The following is a 15,123-nucleotide window of genomic DNA, read 5'->3' on the forward strand; positions in this document are numbered from 1 at the left end:
AAGAAAAAGAAATAAAAGGAATACAAATTGCAAAAGAAGTAAAACTGTCACTGTTTGCAGATGACATGATCGTATACATAGAGAATCTTAAAGATGCCATCAGAAAACTACTAGAGGGCTTCCCTGGTGGCGCAGTGGTTGAGAGTCTGCCTGCCAATGCAGGGGACACGGGTTCGTGCCCCAGTCTGGGAAGATCCCACATGCCACAGTCGGCTGGGCCAGTGAGCCATGGCCACTGAGCCTGTGCGTCCGGAGCCTGTGCTCCGCAACGGGAGAGGCCACAACAGTGAGAGGCCCGCGTACCGCAAAAAAAAAAAAAAAAAGAAAAAAAAAGAAAACTACTAGAGCTAATCAATGAATTTGGTAAAGTTGCAGGATACAAAATTAATGCAGAGAAATCTCTTGCATTCCTATACACTAATAATGAAAAATCTGAAAGAGAAATTAAGGAAACACTCCCATTTGCCATTGCATCAAAAAGAATAAAAAACCTAGGAATAAACCTACTAAGGGAGGCAAAAGACCTGTATGCAGAAAACTATAAAACACTGATGAAAGAAATTAAAGATGATAAAAACAGATAGAGAGGTATATACCATGTTCTTGGATTGGAAGAAGCAACATTGTAAAAATGACTATACTGCCAAAAGCAATCTACAGATTCAATGCAATCTCTATCAAATTACCAATGGCATTTTTTACAGAACGAGAACAAAAAAATCTTAAAATTTTTTAAGAGACCCCGAATAGCCAAAGCAGTCTTGAGGGAAAAAACCGGAGCTGGAGGAATCAGATTCCCTGACTTCAGAGTATACTACAAAGCTACAGTAATTAAGACAATATGGTACTGGCACAAAAACAGAAATACAGATCACGGAACAGGATAGAAAGCCCAGAGATAAACCCACACATCTATGGTCAACTAATCTATGACAAACGAGGCAAGGATATATATAATGGAGAAAAGACAGTCTTTTCAAAAAGTGGTGCTGGGAAAACTGGACAGCTACATGTAAAAGAATGAAATTAGAATACTCCCTAACACCATAAACAAAAATAAACTCAAAATGGATTAGAGACCTAAATGTAAGGCTGGACACTATAAAACTCTTAGAGGATAACATAGGAAGAACACTGACATAAATCACAGCAAGATACTTTTTGACCCTCCTCCTGGAGTAATGGAAATAAAAACAAAAATAAACAAATGGAACCTAATGAAATTTAAAACCATTTGCAAAGCAAAGGAAACTACAAACAAGACGAAAAGACAATGCTCAGAATGGGAGAAAATATCTGCAAACAAATCAACAGACAAAGGATTAATCTCTAAAATATATAAACAGCTCATAAAGCTCAATATTAAAATAACAAACAACCCAATCAAGAAATGGGCAGAAGACCTAAATAGACATTTCTCCAAAGCAGATATACAGATTGCCAAGAAGCACATGAAAAGCTGCTCAACATCACTAATTATTAGAGAAATGCAAATCAAAACTACAATGAGGTATCACCTCACACCAGTTAGAATAGGCATCATCAGAAAATCTACAAACAACAAATGCTGGAGAGGGTGTAGAGAAAAGGGTACCCTCTTGCATTGTTGGTGGGAATGTAAATTGATACAGCCACTATGGGGAAGAGTATGGAGGTTCCTTAAAAAACTATAAATAGAATTATCATATTACCCAGCAATCCCACTACTGGGCATATACCCTGAGAAAACCGTAATTCAAAAAGAAACATGCCCCCCAATGTTCATTGCAGTACTATTTACAATAGCCAGGTCAGGGAAAGCAACCTAAATGCCCATCGACAGATGAATGGATAAAGATGTGGTACATATATACAACGGAAGAATACTCAACCAAAAAAAGGAACGAAACTGGGTCATTTGTAGAGACATGGATGGATCCAGAGACTGTCATACAGAGTGAAGTAAGTTAGAAAGAGAAAAACAAATATGATATATTAATGCATACATGTGGAACCTAGAAAAATGGTACAGATGAACTAGTTTGCAGGGCAGAAATAGAGACACAGATGTAGGGAACAAACGCATGGACACCAAGCGGGGAAAGTGGCGGTGGGGGGTGGTGGTGGTGGTGTGATGAAATAGGAGATTAGGATTGACATATATATACTAATATGTATAAAATGGATAACTAATAAGAACCTGCTGTATACAAAAATAAATAAAATTCAAAAATTGAAGAAACAAAATTTAAAAAGAAATAAAATTTAAAAAAAGAAATGAAGGAAACGATAGCAAAGATCAATAAAACTAAAAGCTGGTTCTCTGAGAAGATAAACAAAATTGATAAACCATTACCAGACTCATGAAGAAAAAAAGGGAGAAGACTTAAATCAACAGAATTAGAAGTGAAAAAGAAGTAACAACTGACACTACAGAAATTCAAAGGATCATGAGAGATACTATAAGCAAATATATGCCAATAAAATGGACGACCTGGAAGAAACAGACAAATTTTTAGAAAAGCACAACCCTCAGAGACTGAACCAGGAAAAAATAGAAAATATAAACAGACCAATCACAAGCACTGAAATTGATACTGTCATTAAAAATCTTCCAACAAACAAAAGAACAGGACCAGATGGCTTCACAGGCAAATTCTATCAAACATTTAGAGAAGAGCTAATACCTATCCTTCTCAAACTCTTCCAAAATATAGCAGAGGGTGGAAAATTTCCAAACTCATTCTACAAGGCCCCACCATCACCCTGATGCCAAAACCAAAGATGTCACAAAGAAAGAAAACAACAGGCCAATGTCACTGATGAACACAGATGCAAAAATCCTCAACAAAATACCAGCAAACAGAATCCAACAGCACATTAAAAGGATCATACACCATGATCAAGTGGGGTTTATCCCAGGAATGCAAGGATTCTTCAATATACACAAATCAATCAATGTAGTAAACCATATTCACCAAATGAAGGAGAAAAACCATATGATCATCTCAATAGATGGAGGAAAAGCTTTCGACAAAATTCAACACCCATTTATGATAAAAACTCTCCAGAAAGTAGGCATAGAGGGAACTTTCCTCAACAAAATTTAAGGCCATAAATGACAAACCCACAGCCAACATTGGTCTCAATGGTGAAAAAATGAAACCATGTCCTCTAGATCAGAAACAAGACACAGTTGTCCACTCTCACCACTATTATTCAACACAGTTTTGGAATTTTTAGCCACAGCAATCAGAGAAGAAAAAGAATTAAAAGGAATCTAAATCAGAAAAGAAGAAGTAAAACTGTCACTGTTTGCAGACAAGATGATACTGTACATAGAGAATCCTACAGATGCTACCAGAAAACTACTACAGCTAATCAATGAATACGGTAAAGTTGCAGCATACAAAGTTAATGCACAGAAATCCCTTGCATTCTTATACACTAAAGATGAAAAATCTGAAAGTGAAATTAAAGAAACACTCCCATTTACCATTGCAACAAAAAGAATAAAATACCTAGGAATAAACCTACCAAGGGAGACAAAAGACCTGTATGCAGAAAACCATAAGACAGTGATGAAAGAAATTAAAGATGATACAAATAGATAGAGAGATATACCATGTTCTTGGAGTGGAAGAAGCAACACTGTGAAAATGAATATACTACCACAGCAATCTACAGATTCAATGTAATCCCTATCAAACTACCAATGGCATTTTTCACAGAACTAGAGCAAAAAATTTCACAGTTTGTATGGAAATACAAAAGACCCCGAATAGCCAAAGCAATCTTGAGAAAGAAAAACAGAGCTGGAAGCATCAGGATCCCGGACTTCAGACTATATTACAAAGCTACAGTAATCAAGAAAGTATGGTACTGGCACAAAAACCGAAATATAGATCAATGGTACAGTATAGAAAGCCCAGAGATTAACCCACACACATATGGTCACCTTATTTTTGATAAAGGAGGCAAGAATATAAAATGGAGAAAAGACAGCTTCTTCAAAAAGTGGTGCTGGGAAAACTGGACAGCTACATGTAAAAGAATGAAATTAGAACACTCCCTAGCACCATACACAAAAATAAAATAAAAATGGATTAAAGACCTAAATGTAAGGTCAGACACTATCAAACTCTTAGAGGAAAACATAGGCAGAACACTCTAAGACATAAATCACAGCAAGATCCTTTTTGACCCACCTCCTAGAGAAATGGAAATAAAAACAAAAATAAACAAATGGGACCCAATAAAACTTAAAAGCTTTTGCACAGCAAAGGAAACCATAAACAAGATGAAAAGACAACCCTCAGAATGGCAGAAAATTTTGCAAATTAAGCAACTGACAAAGGAATAATCTCCAAAATTTACAAGCATCTCATTCAGCTCAATATGAAAAAAAACAAACAACCAAATCTAAAAATGGGCAGAAGACCTAAATAGACATTTCTCCAAAGCAGATATACAGATTGCCAACAAACATATGAAAGGATGCTCAACATCACTAATCATTAGAGAAATGCAAATCAAAACTACAGTGAGGTATCTCCTCACACCAGTGAGAATGGTCATCATCAAAAAATCTACAAACAATAAATACTGGAGAGGGTGTGGAGAAAAGGGAACCCTTCTGCATTGTTGGCGGGAATGTAAATTCATACAGCCACTATGGAGAACAGTATGAAGGTTCCTTAAAAAACTAAAAATAGAATTACCATATGACCCAGCAATCCCAATACTGGGCATATACCCTGAGAAAACCATAATTCAAAAAGAGTCATGTACCACCATGTTCATTGCAGCTCTATTTACAATAGCCAGGACATGGAAGCAACCTAAGTGTCCATCAACAGTTGAATGGATAAAGAAGATGTGGCACATATATACAATGGAATGTTACTCAGCCATAAAAAGAAACAGAATTGAGTTATTTGTCATAAGGTGGATGGACCTAGAGACTCTCATACAGAGTGAAGTAAGTCAGAAAGAGAAAAATAAATATTGTATGCTTACACACATATATGGAATCTAAAAAAGAAGAATAATGGTTCTGAAGAACCTAGGGGTAGGACAGGAATAAAGACATGGATGTAGAGAATGGACTTGAGGACACTGAGAGGGTGAAGGGTAAGCTGGGACGAAGTGAGAGAGTGGCAAATGTAAAACCAACAGCTAGTGGGAAGCAGCTGCATAGCACAGGGAGATCGGCTCACTGCTTTGTGACCACCTAGAGGGGTGGGATAGGGAGGGTGGGAGGGAGACGCAAGAGGGAGGAGATATGGGGATATATGTATATGTATAGCTGATTCACTTTGTTATAAAGCAGAAACTAACACACCATTGTAAAGCAATTATACTCCAATAAAGATGTTTAAAAAATAATAATAAATAAATAAAACCAAAAAGGCTATTCATATAACCCTTGGTTTGCAAGGGTGCTGTTCTCAGCATATTATACTAACTTCTCTAATTCTCACAGCATTCCGGTGAGGAAGATGCTAGTGTTATTTTGCTTTGTTTCCAGATAAGGAAACTGAGGCAGAAAGAGGATGCCTAGCTTTTCCAGGGAGACAGAGATGATGAACAGCCAATCCCAGGAGGCACCTGTGACAGCCACCCTTCCCTGACTCAAAACATCCCCCCATTTGCTCGTCCTAAAATAACAACACAGACTGACTCAATCTGCAGACAATTCAGTCAAAATTATTGCAAGCATGAAACACAAAACCAGGTAGGAAAATACAGAGCCAAGTCTATATCATCATTCATATGATTATAAAATAAAACAAATGTAAAAAGTAATTATTGAAATATAAGATATATAATATTAAAAAGTATATGATAAAAAGAAATATGCTGGATCTAAATAGCCATTTTACATAAACAGCAATGAAAAGAACTCCCCAAATTATCAAAACTGTCTTTCGAAAAAGTGGAAAACCTGAATCAACCATGGGGAAAACTTTAAAAACTGTCAGGAGAGAAACAAAAAAGTGGGGGACGTTTATGGGAAAGGAGGGTCTATCAAAGTTTCACAGAAGAAATTATTCCTGTGGTTTTTCAACACAAAATTAGAGGCAATGCCTCCTGACTTGTGTTTTACCAAGCTTCAATGACCTGGAAACCAAAACCCAATGAAATTAAAAATTTGCATATCAAATCCAGCAGTCTTAAAAGACAAATACTATTATTAAAGCAAATGACAGTGTTTTAAATAATTTTCATTGCACCATACCTAGGAAAATCAAGGGATAGACTATTATGTCATGACAAAAATTTGCCCAAACCACAGCTGAGTTTTATCCAGAACATCTTTATAGTGAGTCATTTAAGGCTGTTGCTCTTTTTAGCACAGTAGCTGTTTCTACTGAATATAAATAAGTAGTCACTTCTACTACTAACTAAACAATAACTAAGATTTGTTGAGCTCTTCCTATAAAGAAATATATAGCATAAAGCAGATTCTGTTTCAAAGAAGTTAGAATCTGAGGGATAATAAAACTTACAAATATGAAACAATTTCACATAAAATACAAGACCTTATAGAATGACATTGTATCAGTACTTGGAAGTTCTATTCTGTATTCCTGAATTCGAGGATATCTTAGAGCACATATAAAGTACATATGGGACATAAGAATGGTTGCCAGATAAAGTATAAGTGACTCTATTTGAATTTCAGATAAGCAACCAATAACTGCTTGATATAAGTATGTCCCAAATACTGCCTGTAAATAAAAATATTTTTATTTGTGATATACCTATAATAAAAAATATATTCATTGTTTATTTGAAATTCAAAGTTAATTGGGCATCTTGTATTTTATTGTTAAAATTTCAACCCTACCATGTGATTATCTACATTTTCAATGCCGGTTTCATTATTGTCTTATTCTAATTATTATATGTCTAAATCATGAAAAAGTTTTACATTTTATGGATATGCCAGGCCCCTCTTAATAGCTATTTTTCCCAATTTTTGTTATTATAAGTAACGCTGAAATAAACATTCTTATTATATATATATTTGCATAAATATTCCCCACACCTATTAGCGCTTTTTTTCTTACTCCCCCCCCAGTTTTATTGAGATATAATTGATATATAACCATTAGGTGTCTTTTGATTTTGCTTGTGGTTTATGCAAAGAGAAATTTTGTTTACATTTTATGTGGTCAAGTTTATCAATCATTTCCTTTATGACTTTGGGGTTTTGTTTTATGTTTACAAAGAACTTCCCCACATAAAGTAAATTTCTATGAAAAAAAATGTATGAAGCAGTGTTGCAACTGCTAACATTTGCGAGGGCTTCTTACCTTGTCTATTAAATACATCACAGCGCTGAGCTGTTCATCTGTGTTCTCCGTTGCCACTTTCACACTGATGCTGTGGAGCACCCTGTTGAGAATGTCATCATCCAGGGGCTGCTGCAGCTGATCTGCAAGCCCCCAAAAGGCCTGAGAAGCCGCGTCAGAGACAAGAGTGATGTTAGCAGTCCCATACACTTTATCAATTCTGGCACCACCTTTTGGGTCAAAAAGCACAATCTGGAAGCGTTTAGGAAATGGATTTAAAGACCCTGTCTCTGGTGTTAGGATGACGTCCAATATGGTGTTTCTCTGGCCAGGTTCAAAGATCAACATGCCTTCAGTTCTCACAAAGTCTTTCCCAGAAATAGCTGGAGATATGAGAGTACGACCAGTTGTCTCAGCACTCCTTAACTCCTAGAAATTAAACAACACCACTTAAGTGAAACTATAAACCTCTGATCTAGTCCTAAACAAATTTTATTTCTCCTAAACAATCTGATGGGCCACAACAATGTTACTATTAAAACGGGAGGTTTTATACTTTTTCTAACTTCCTAAAACAAATTAGAGAGATAAATACACATCATACAGTGATGAGATCAGGAAAGACAGATGCCTTAGAATAGATCAAGAAAGAGAATTAGAAAAGAAATGTCACTACTGCCTCACAGAATTTCTCCAATTGTGAGCTTACTAACAATTTGAAGATATTCAGAGGCATATATGCCCAGGGGTCAGATCATGTATGTCCATTATACAAAGTATGGCAGGAAGACACTGGAGGATTCCAGCAGGAGAGAGACACACTTTATTTCATATTTTCATGAGTATTCTGGCTCTTGTGGATAGTTAGGCTGTAGAAGGGGATGAGGATGGAAGCAGGAAGAAGAGATAGAACGTTTTTACATTAGTTCCTGCAAAAAAACCCCGAAACAAACGGTAGTTTAGGTTGTATAAGTAGAAAGAGTAAGAAGTACTCAGACTGGGAATATATTTTGAATGTAGAGTCAGCAGGACTTTCTGATTAATTCAGTGCTGGATGGAGAGGCAAGGAGAACTCCTGGCTGTGTGCCTGAATGAAAGGCAGTAAACTGGGGGAAAATAGTGCTAAGGGAGAAATCAAGAGTTATGTATTATATGTACTAAGCCTGAGATGCCTTTCAGACAATTCAAATGAAGATGTCAGGTAAGAGCAATGAGATATATGAGTCTGGATCCAGGGCAGTGAGGAGGGTAGTGATAAAAATTCAGGAGTTCTCATTTTATAGATGATATTTAAAGAAAACAGGTATGGATGGTCTAGCCTAGAAAGTAAGTCTAGGTGGACCCCAATATTTATTGGTCAGGAAAACTAACACAGGCAACAGGAAGGAGCTGCCAGAGAGAAAAGGTTAAGAGTAGGAAAGTGTGGTCCTCCAGAGGCCCAAAGGAGAGCACACATCCAGAAGAAGGAAGTGATCAAGTGTTACAAAAAGTGCAAAATCAATGAAGAAAAAGGGTTTTCAAGAGCCTCTGCAGATTAATGATAGGGGAAAAAAGCCTTGCTGAAGGAAACAACACAAAAGTCTATTGGCCTCAGAATGGAGAAATTAAACTATCCACTGGAATACCATATAACAGGAAAAATGAAAGAACTATACACATTAGCACACATATTTCTCAAAAACACTGCTGAGCAAAAAAGGCGCACCATAAGACAATACAACTGGAAGAATCTCATCTGCATAATTTCCAAAACAGGTAAACCTAAACAGCATATGGTATGTGGTAAAACTATAAATAAAAACAAGGTAATAATTCATCACGTAATATAGGGTAGAGGTTATCTGCAAGATGGGGAGAGGTTATTCTGCAAAGGAAACAGCAGGATGGCATCAGAGAAGAGGTCATGGCAGCTAGTTTTAAGATTCTGATTAAGTTGGATTTCTTAAGGTAGGTGGTGATGATTTTATTACTACAAACTGCACATATACATTCTGTTCACTATTTTCTGGTAGAATTTATTTCACAATTCAGACATTTAAAGGAAATGGAACAATCAAAATGTTCTTGTGTTTATAAAATACATATAACAAACACAAACAAGAAGCACTATGTAATTTAAAAGCAACAACGAAAATCAATACAGAAATAGCCTTTGATAGAATAAGCAATGTGAGAATAAGAAGGAAAGGCATATTCTTTCTTGAACTTGTGGGCTTTGGTCTAGTACACATAGATACAAATGAAATATGTGGAATTGGTTTTCAAATTTGGCTTAGCTATAGGCCTATTTAATTTAAAGATAACTGGAATGAGTGATATTTTCATTATCTCAAATCCTTATATCCCTTAACTTTAGATCACAAATATGTAGATATAAGGGAACTTATGTACCACATAGTATTTATGTACCAGGAATGCTGACCTACTGAAGGGTAGGTATGCTACAGCTATTGTTTTACCTACATTATTAAAATCTGTTTAAAGTAAAAGCAAAATTAATATCACTGTAACAGAATAGCAACTTGGTCCATAATTATTTTCTCATCCTTGTCAGCTACTGGAAACTAGAATTGTATGACTTTCTCTTCTAACAATATGCCTAGCATTGAGAGAGAAAATGCAGGGGCAATGAAGCAACAGGAAAATAAAATCATACCAGAGAGGTAAAACTTTTATTTCTAATTTTTTAAACGAAACTTTTTATTTTGAGATAATTATAGATTCACATGCAGTTATAAGAAATAATAAAGAGTGGTCTCCTGTGCCCTTTACCCAACATCCCTCGCTGGTAACATCTTGAATTATTATAATATATCACAACAAGGATATGGACGTTGATACAGTCAAGATACATTTTCATCACCAGAGATCCTCTATGTTGATTTTTATAGTGTTATAAAAATGCTATGAGTTACATGCTAGTGACAGCATGTATTTTGCAAGGAATCATTTGTGGATAATCTAGAAAGAATATAAATAAATATGATAAGAGATATTGGCATTCACACTCTTATATTGGCATTTTCATCTCCCCTTTCAACTGAGTGTGTGAACTAAAGTATGCCTCAAATCTTTTTATCCCTTCTTCCCGTCTTCCACTCTACAAAGTAGTGAGCATATGATGATATATATTTCATGGGAGAAGAAAGAAGCACAATTTTTTTTCTCATTTCTCTTACGATATTAAATGCTTAAAAGAAAAAAAAATGCCAAAATCTCCATGAATCAAAGTACTTCTTTTCATGTTTGTACTATTTCAGCGTTATTTAGGATGGAGTTGATTTCTAGAGTCTCATATGATATAGAGTGTCTTCTCACCTGCCAAGCTGTAGACTTTGTCATAAAGACAACTTTTCTTCCTGGCAAGCTTCCAGGACAGCTCACTACCCACAGCTCCAGTCTTAACCTCCTATCCCTGACTCACATGATTGCTACAGCAAACTGGCTGCACAAATTGTTGTATTTTATACACAGAATGTTCTATGTGTTTGAGCCACTCAACAACCAAAGACATACTAAACAGCACTTTGTATAAAAAAACAGAAAACAACTTTGATACCTTGAGGCCTAACGTGTCATCAGCTTTGAAATCTTGAAACCGGGGAAATGGTAGCACTGTCTGGAATGGTAGTTTCCAAATTGTGGGGTTTTGGGAGTTACATGAGTCAAGGGGAAATAAGAGAGGGCTAAGGTGGGCAAGCTCCAACCTCTACAATCATGCTTGAAGAAAAGTAGATGCACACTTTTGCTTTAATATGTTAGAGTTTTGCTCCTAAAACAAAGTTTAAAACATAATGTTCGGAAGGTATAGCATGTTGTGTGGACCAGCCCCAGGCTCTAGTTGCTTAGCGTTTCGTAGCATTACTCTTCTGAATCCCTGGATACCCACCTGCTCCTTCTCTTTCACTTGATGTCACCTAATATGATGGATGTGAAAAGTGGCTGTGAGACCTCATGAACTCATGGATTTAAAGAAACATAAAGATCAGTTAGTGTTTGAAGTCCTGAAGAAGATTTTCAACTAGTTCAGGTAAAAATCAGAACAAAGACCCATACTTTTTGTTTCTGGTCTTATACAGTTTCATTCTGAAGAAATTTCAACTCTCTACAGATTTTATAGAACAGATTTATATGTAAGACGCTTTGCACTGTATAATCAACTTTTCCAAACGATAAAAAAAGACAAAAGACTATCATTTTAAAACATGATCTAAGTGAAAAAAATTGAACTGTTTCAAGGATAAAGCTTAATGTAATAAACATAATGTGAATTATGATAGTAATTCAGAAAATAATACATCAATTCTTCTCTGTTTCATTATACATGCTACAGTTAAAGAAGAAAACCTTACTGTGTGATAATACATACTGCATGCTTACCTGGGTGCTGAAGTTAACAGACATCATTAGTCCTGTCCCAGAGTCTCTGGCCACCTGCAGACTGATTAGAGTGGCCTTCTTATGAGCCACCGGCAGCCGAGAACCCACAGAGAAATACACGAGACTTGGAGGTTTATCACTCTGTAATAATTTAATCTGTGCAAATCTGGCACTATTGTTTATGGCTGCTCCAGCAGTTACTTCATACAGTTCCACAAAAAACTGCATTCCAACTTGACGTATCTGACAATGAGATAAAAGGAAAAAAAAAAAAAGGATGATTACTAATAGATTTCTATTTTAAGATAATTCTAATATTAAGAAATAGTATTATTCATATACATTATTACAAAAATAAGTATACATATAGAGATACATTCTGTATAATTACAGAATTAAGTTCTTATGTTAGATTACCACGAGATTATTTTTGGTCTTTCTTTAATACCTTTACTCTCTCTGGGTGAGCTTCTTACTAGAAAATCAATGTCAGGAAGCAATCTATGCATACTTCAATAAACAAAAGGATACATAAGATATATTCGTACAATGAAATGTTACCTAGTAGTTAAAAAAAATGAACTATTTCAATATTTTTCAACATGGGTGGGTCCAAAATCATGATAATGAGTAACAAATCAAGTTGCATAATGATATGTATGGCATGCTACAATAAATGTAAAATTTTAAATTACATAAAGCTTACTACACTTTGTTAATGGATACATATTTATTTAAAGAGTAAAAAGGAAAATAAGACACCGTGATGGTAGTTATCTCAGGTGGACGGGTGGCAATGCGGGTAGGGCAGGGTGTGGAATTGAAAAAACATGGGATAGGAGTGAAAGGGAGCTTCAGTTTTGTAAGGTTTTATTCTTAAAGGGTTTTACATAAATATGACCAAATATTGATGAGTTAATTTAGTGATTTTATGTATTTTTCAAAATTTCCCTAAATTCTGTATCAAGAAATCTAAATTTAGTCAGTTGGTTACAGTTTGCTCATGTTTTACCTTGGTTCTTTCTCAACAATCTCAAATAATGTTTCAAAGCCTGAATTCAATTCTATAACATACTGTCAATCACCTGTTTTTACTTACTTGCTCTTACAAAATAATCTAAAAATCTTAGCAGCATTTTTAGCTTCCTAGCATAACTCCAAGAGCTAAGCTGAAGCATTTTCAACTGCATGTATCATTGTCTAATTTGTTATAATGCATCATTTTTATTTATCAGCAAGGACCTTATTCATCATTTGTTTTGTGATCATTTTAATGAGAATCATTATGTCATGAAGCAATACAACAAATTCTTTAGTATTATTCAAAATGAGTTGCTTCTTAGTAGCACAATAAGTGAACTTAATCTCTTTTTATGGTCTAAAGAAACATATTTAGTTTTCCTGTGGTATATATTATGCTTTACTTTTGCTGATCAACTCTCAGTAAATATTGAAATGAAGGTAAATGCACTCTTCCCGCTTTTGAGAAACGAAACTTGGCAAATACAATAAACTGAAGCACTAGAAAAGTATGGGTAACTATATTCAATAACTATTATTCCCTAATGGCCAATGAGCTTGAACTCACAATAGTTTCATTTAACTAAGGATTTCAATATTACATTCCAACATACTCCTGTCTTTGTTTTTCAGCATAATATTTCTTCTCATTGTGATGATGATTAAAACATTACTTATAAGTACTCTGAGTCAAAAGAATATGTTATAATCTAAGTAAGGAACCATGCAAATTGAACAGTGTGCAGATGGGTGCCAACACATAATTAGAAGAGACAAAAGGAATCTTCCAGTCTTACAACAAAATACTCTATTCAAACAATATGCCTGAAGTGTATTGGGAAAGCAAAACTCACAGATCATTATCTGAACCTCTCTGGACCTAAATATGACTGGAGACCTCACAAGAACTCAAGTTCCTTTCCTAGTTAGGGCAGCAGCATTCCAGGATGATGTTTTGCCCAACTAGTATAAAATAATTTTTCCTGGGCCCAGACCTGCTCAGAAGCAAACAAAATAATAATGAAATAATGTCTTACTAAAATACTTTTAAAAAATATTTGCAACAAATGTTTAGACAATCTGTTTGGTTTAAACAGATTTTGTGGGCTAAGAAATGCATCCTAAGTTAATTAACTATGACCTTTATACATTTTGCTAATACAGAACCATAAGACAGAACCACAGAAGAGTAAGATACCCAGCAGAGAAAGGGTAAATGGACTGGAATTCAAAAGATGAGTTCTAATCTTTGCCAAGTAATTGACCTGGGGAAAGTTACTCAAATTCTTTATAACTTGAAAATGAAAATTTTGAATAACTATAGGGACGATAATTAGAGATATGATAGAGTAGAAAAACTTTCAGTTGAGCGTCTTTAGGAGAAACCACCATCAATCACTGGCGTAACTCTACAGATGAAAGTGTGCACTGTGTTTGCTTTGTTGTTTTGTTGTCACTCCCCTGCCACCAGGATTGATGTGGCTACTACTCAAGTCACTGAATCACCTCGGGTTCTGTTCCCATCCATTCGGAATAATAGTAACCCTCCCTTGTGAAGGGCCAACTCCTTGCCAAGAACCGTGTGAAAAAACCTCTTAGTCATTATCTCATTTAATCTAACAGCCCTATTATTAACTCAACCAAGTCTGGGAAGCTCAGGAAGGCTAAGCAACTTGTCTAATGTTACCCATTCATTGCGGTGCGCGGGCTTCTCATTGCGGTGGCTTCTCTTGTTGCGGAGCATGGGCTCTAGGCGCACTGGCTTCAGTAGTTTTGGCTCATGGGCTCAGTAGTTGTGGTGCACGGGCTCTAGAGCTCAGGCTCAGTAGTTGTGGTGCACGGGCTTAGTTGCTCCGCTGCATGTGGGATCTTCCTGGACCAGGGCTTGAACCCGTATCCCCTGTACTGGCAGGCGGATTCTCAACCACTGTGCCACCAGGGAAGCCCCTTAAAAACTTTTAAAAAGAAGATTCTTGGAATTTCCCAAGTTTAAAAAAAAATCAGTGGGAACTCAATATTTTAAAAAACATATTTTCTAGCTCTGTCACTACCAAGATGGCTCACAGCAGCATCTTTGTCAACCATGACCTCTCATGCCTATCTCCAGAACATACACTCAGATCTCTGAAACTCTTTTTGATGAAAGAAATCAAGTTCTTAGACAACAGTCGATTGGATGTCTTAGAGCAGGAAAAATCAAGATGGCTCTAGAACACAGGTTATTGCTATAAAGCAAATAAGCATCCAGAGATTTTTAAAGCAATATGAAAAGACAAAAGACTAGCTTAATAGATCTTTCAGTGTCCATGACATGACTATTTGAGTAGCAAAAAAGAAAAGCATTTAGTAAGCAATTAAAATTAGTTGAATTTGAATCTATAATGGTACTTAAAGGAGAAAAGTTATTGTAATGTATTAAAAAACGGTTAAAATGAAAAATGTG

General features: G+C 35.7%; 1 protein-coding gene across 1 annotated transcript in view; it reads right to left on the reverse strand.

Moving 5' to 3' along the window:
- Positions 1-15,123, reverse strand: part of ADGRV1 (adhesion G protein-coupled receptor V1) — a 577,115-nt gene that overhangs the window by 317,453 nt on the left and 244,539 nt on the right. The window contains exons 77-78 of the mRNA XM_082836315.1: positions 11,661-11,903; positions 7,302-7,709 (exon numbers count right to left, since the gene is read on the reverse strand). Of these exons, the coding sequence (XP_082692441.1) occupies positions 7,302-7,709; positions 11,661-11,903 (651 nt within the window). The remainder of the gene's footprint in view (positions 1-7,301; positions 7,710-11,660; positions 11,904-15,123) is intronic.

The sequence above is a fragment of the Leucopleurus acutus genome, assembly GCF_964270905.1.
Source record: "Leucopleurus acutus genome assembly, chromosome: 3".
Taxonomy (NCBI): Eukaryota; Metazoa; Chordata; class Mammalia; order Artiodactyla; family Delphinidae; genus Leucopleurus; species Leucopleurus acutus.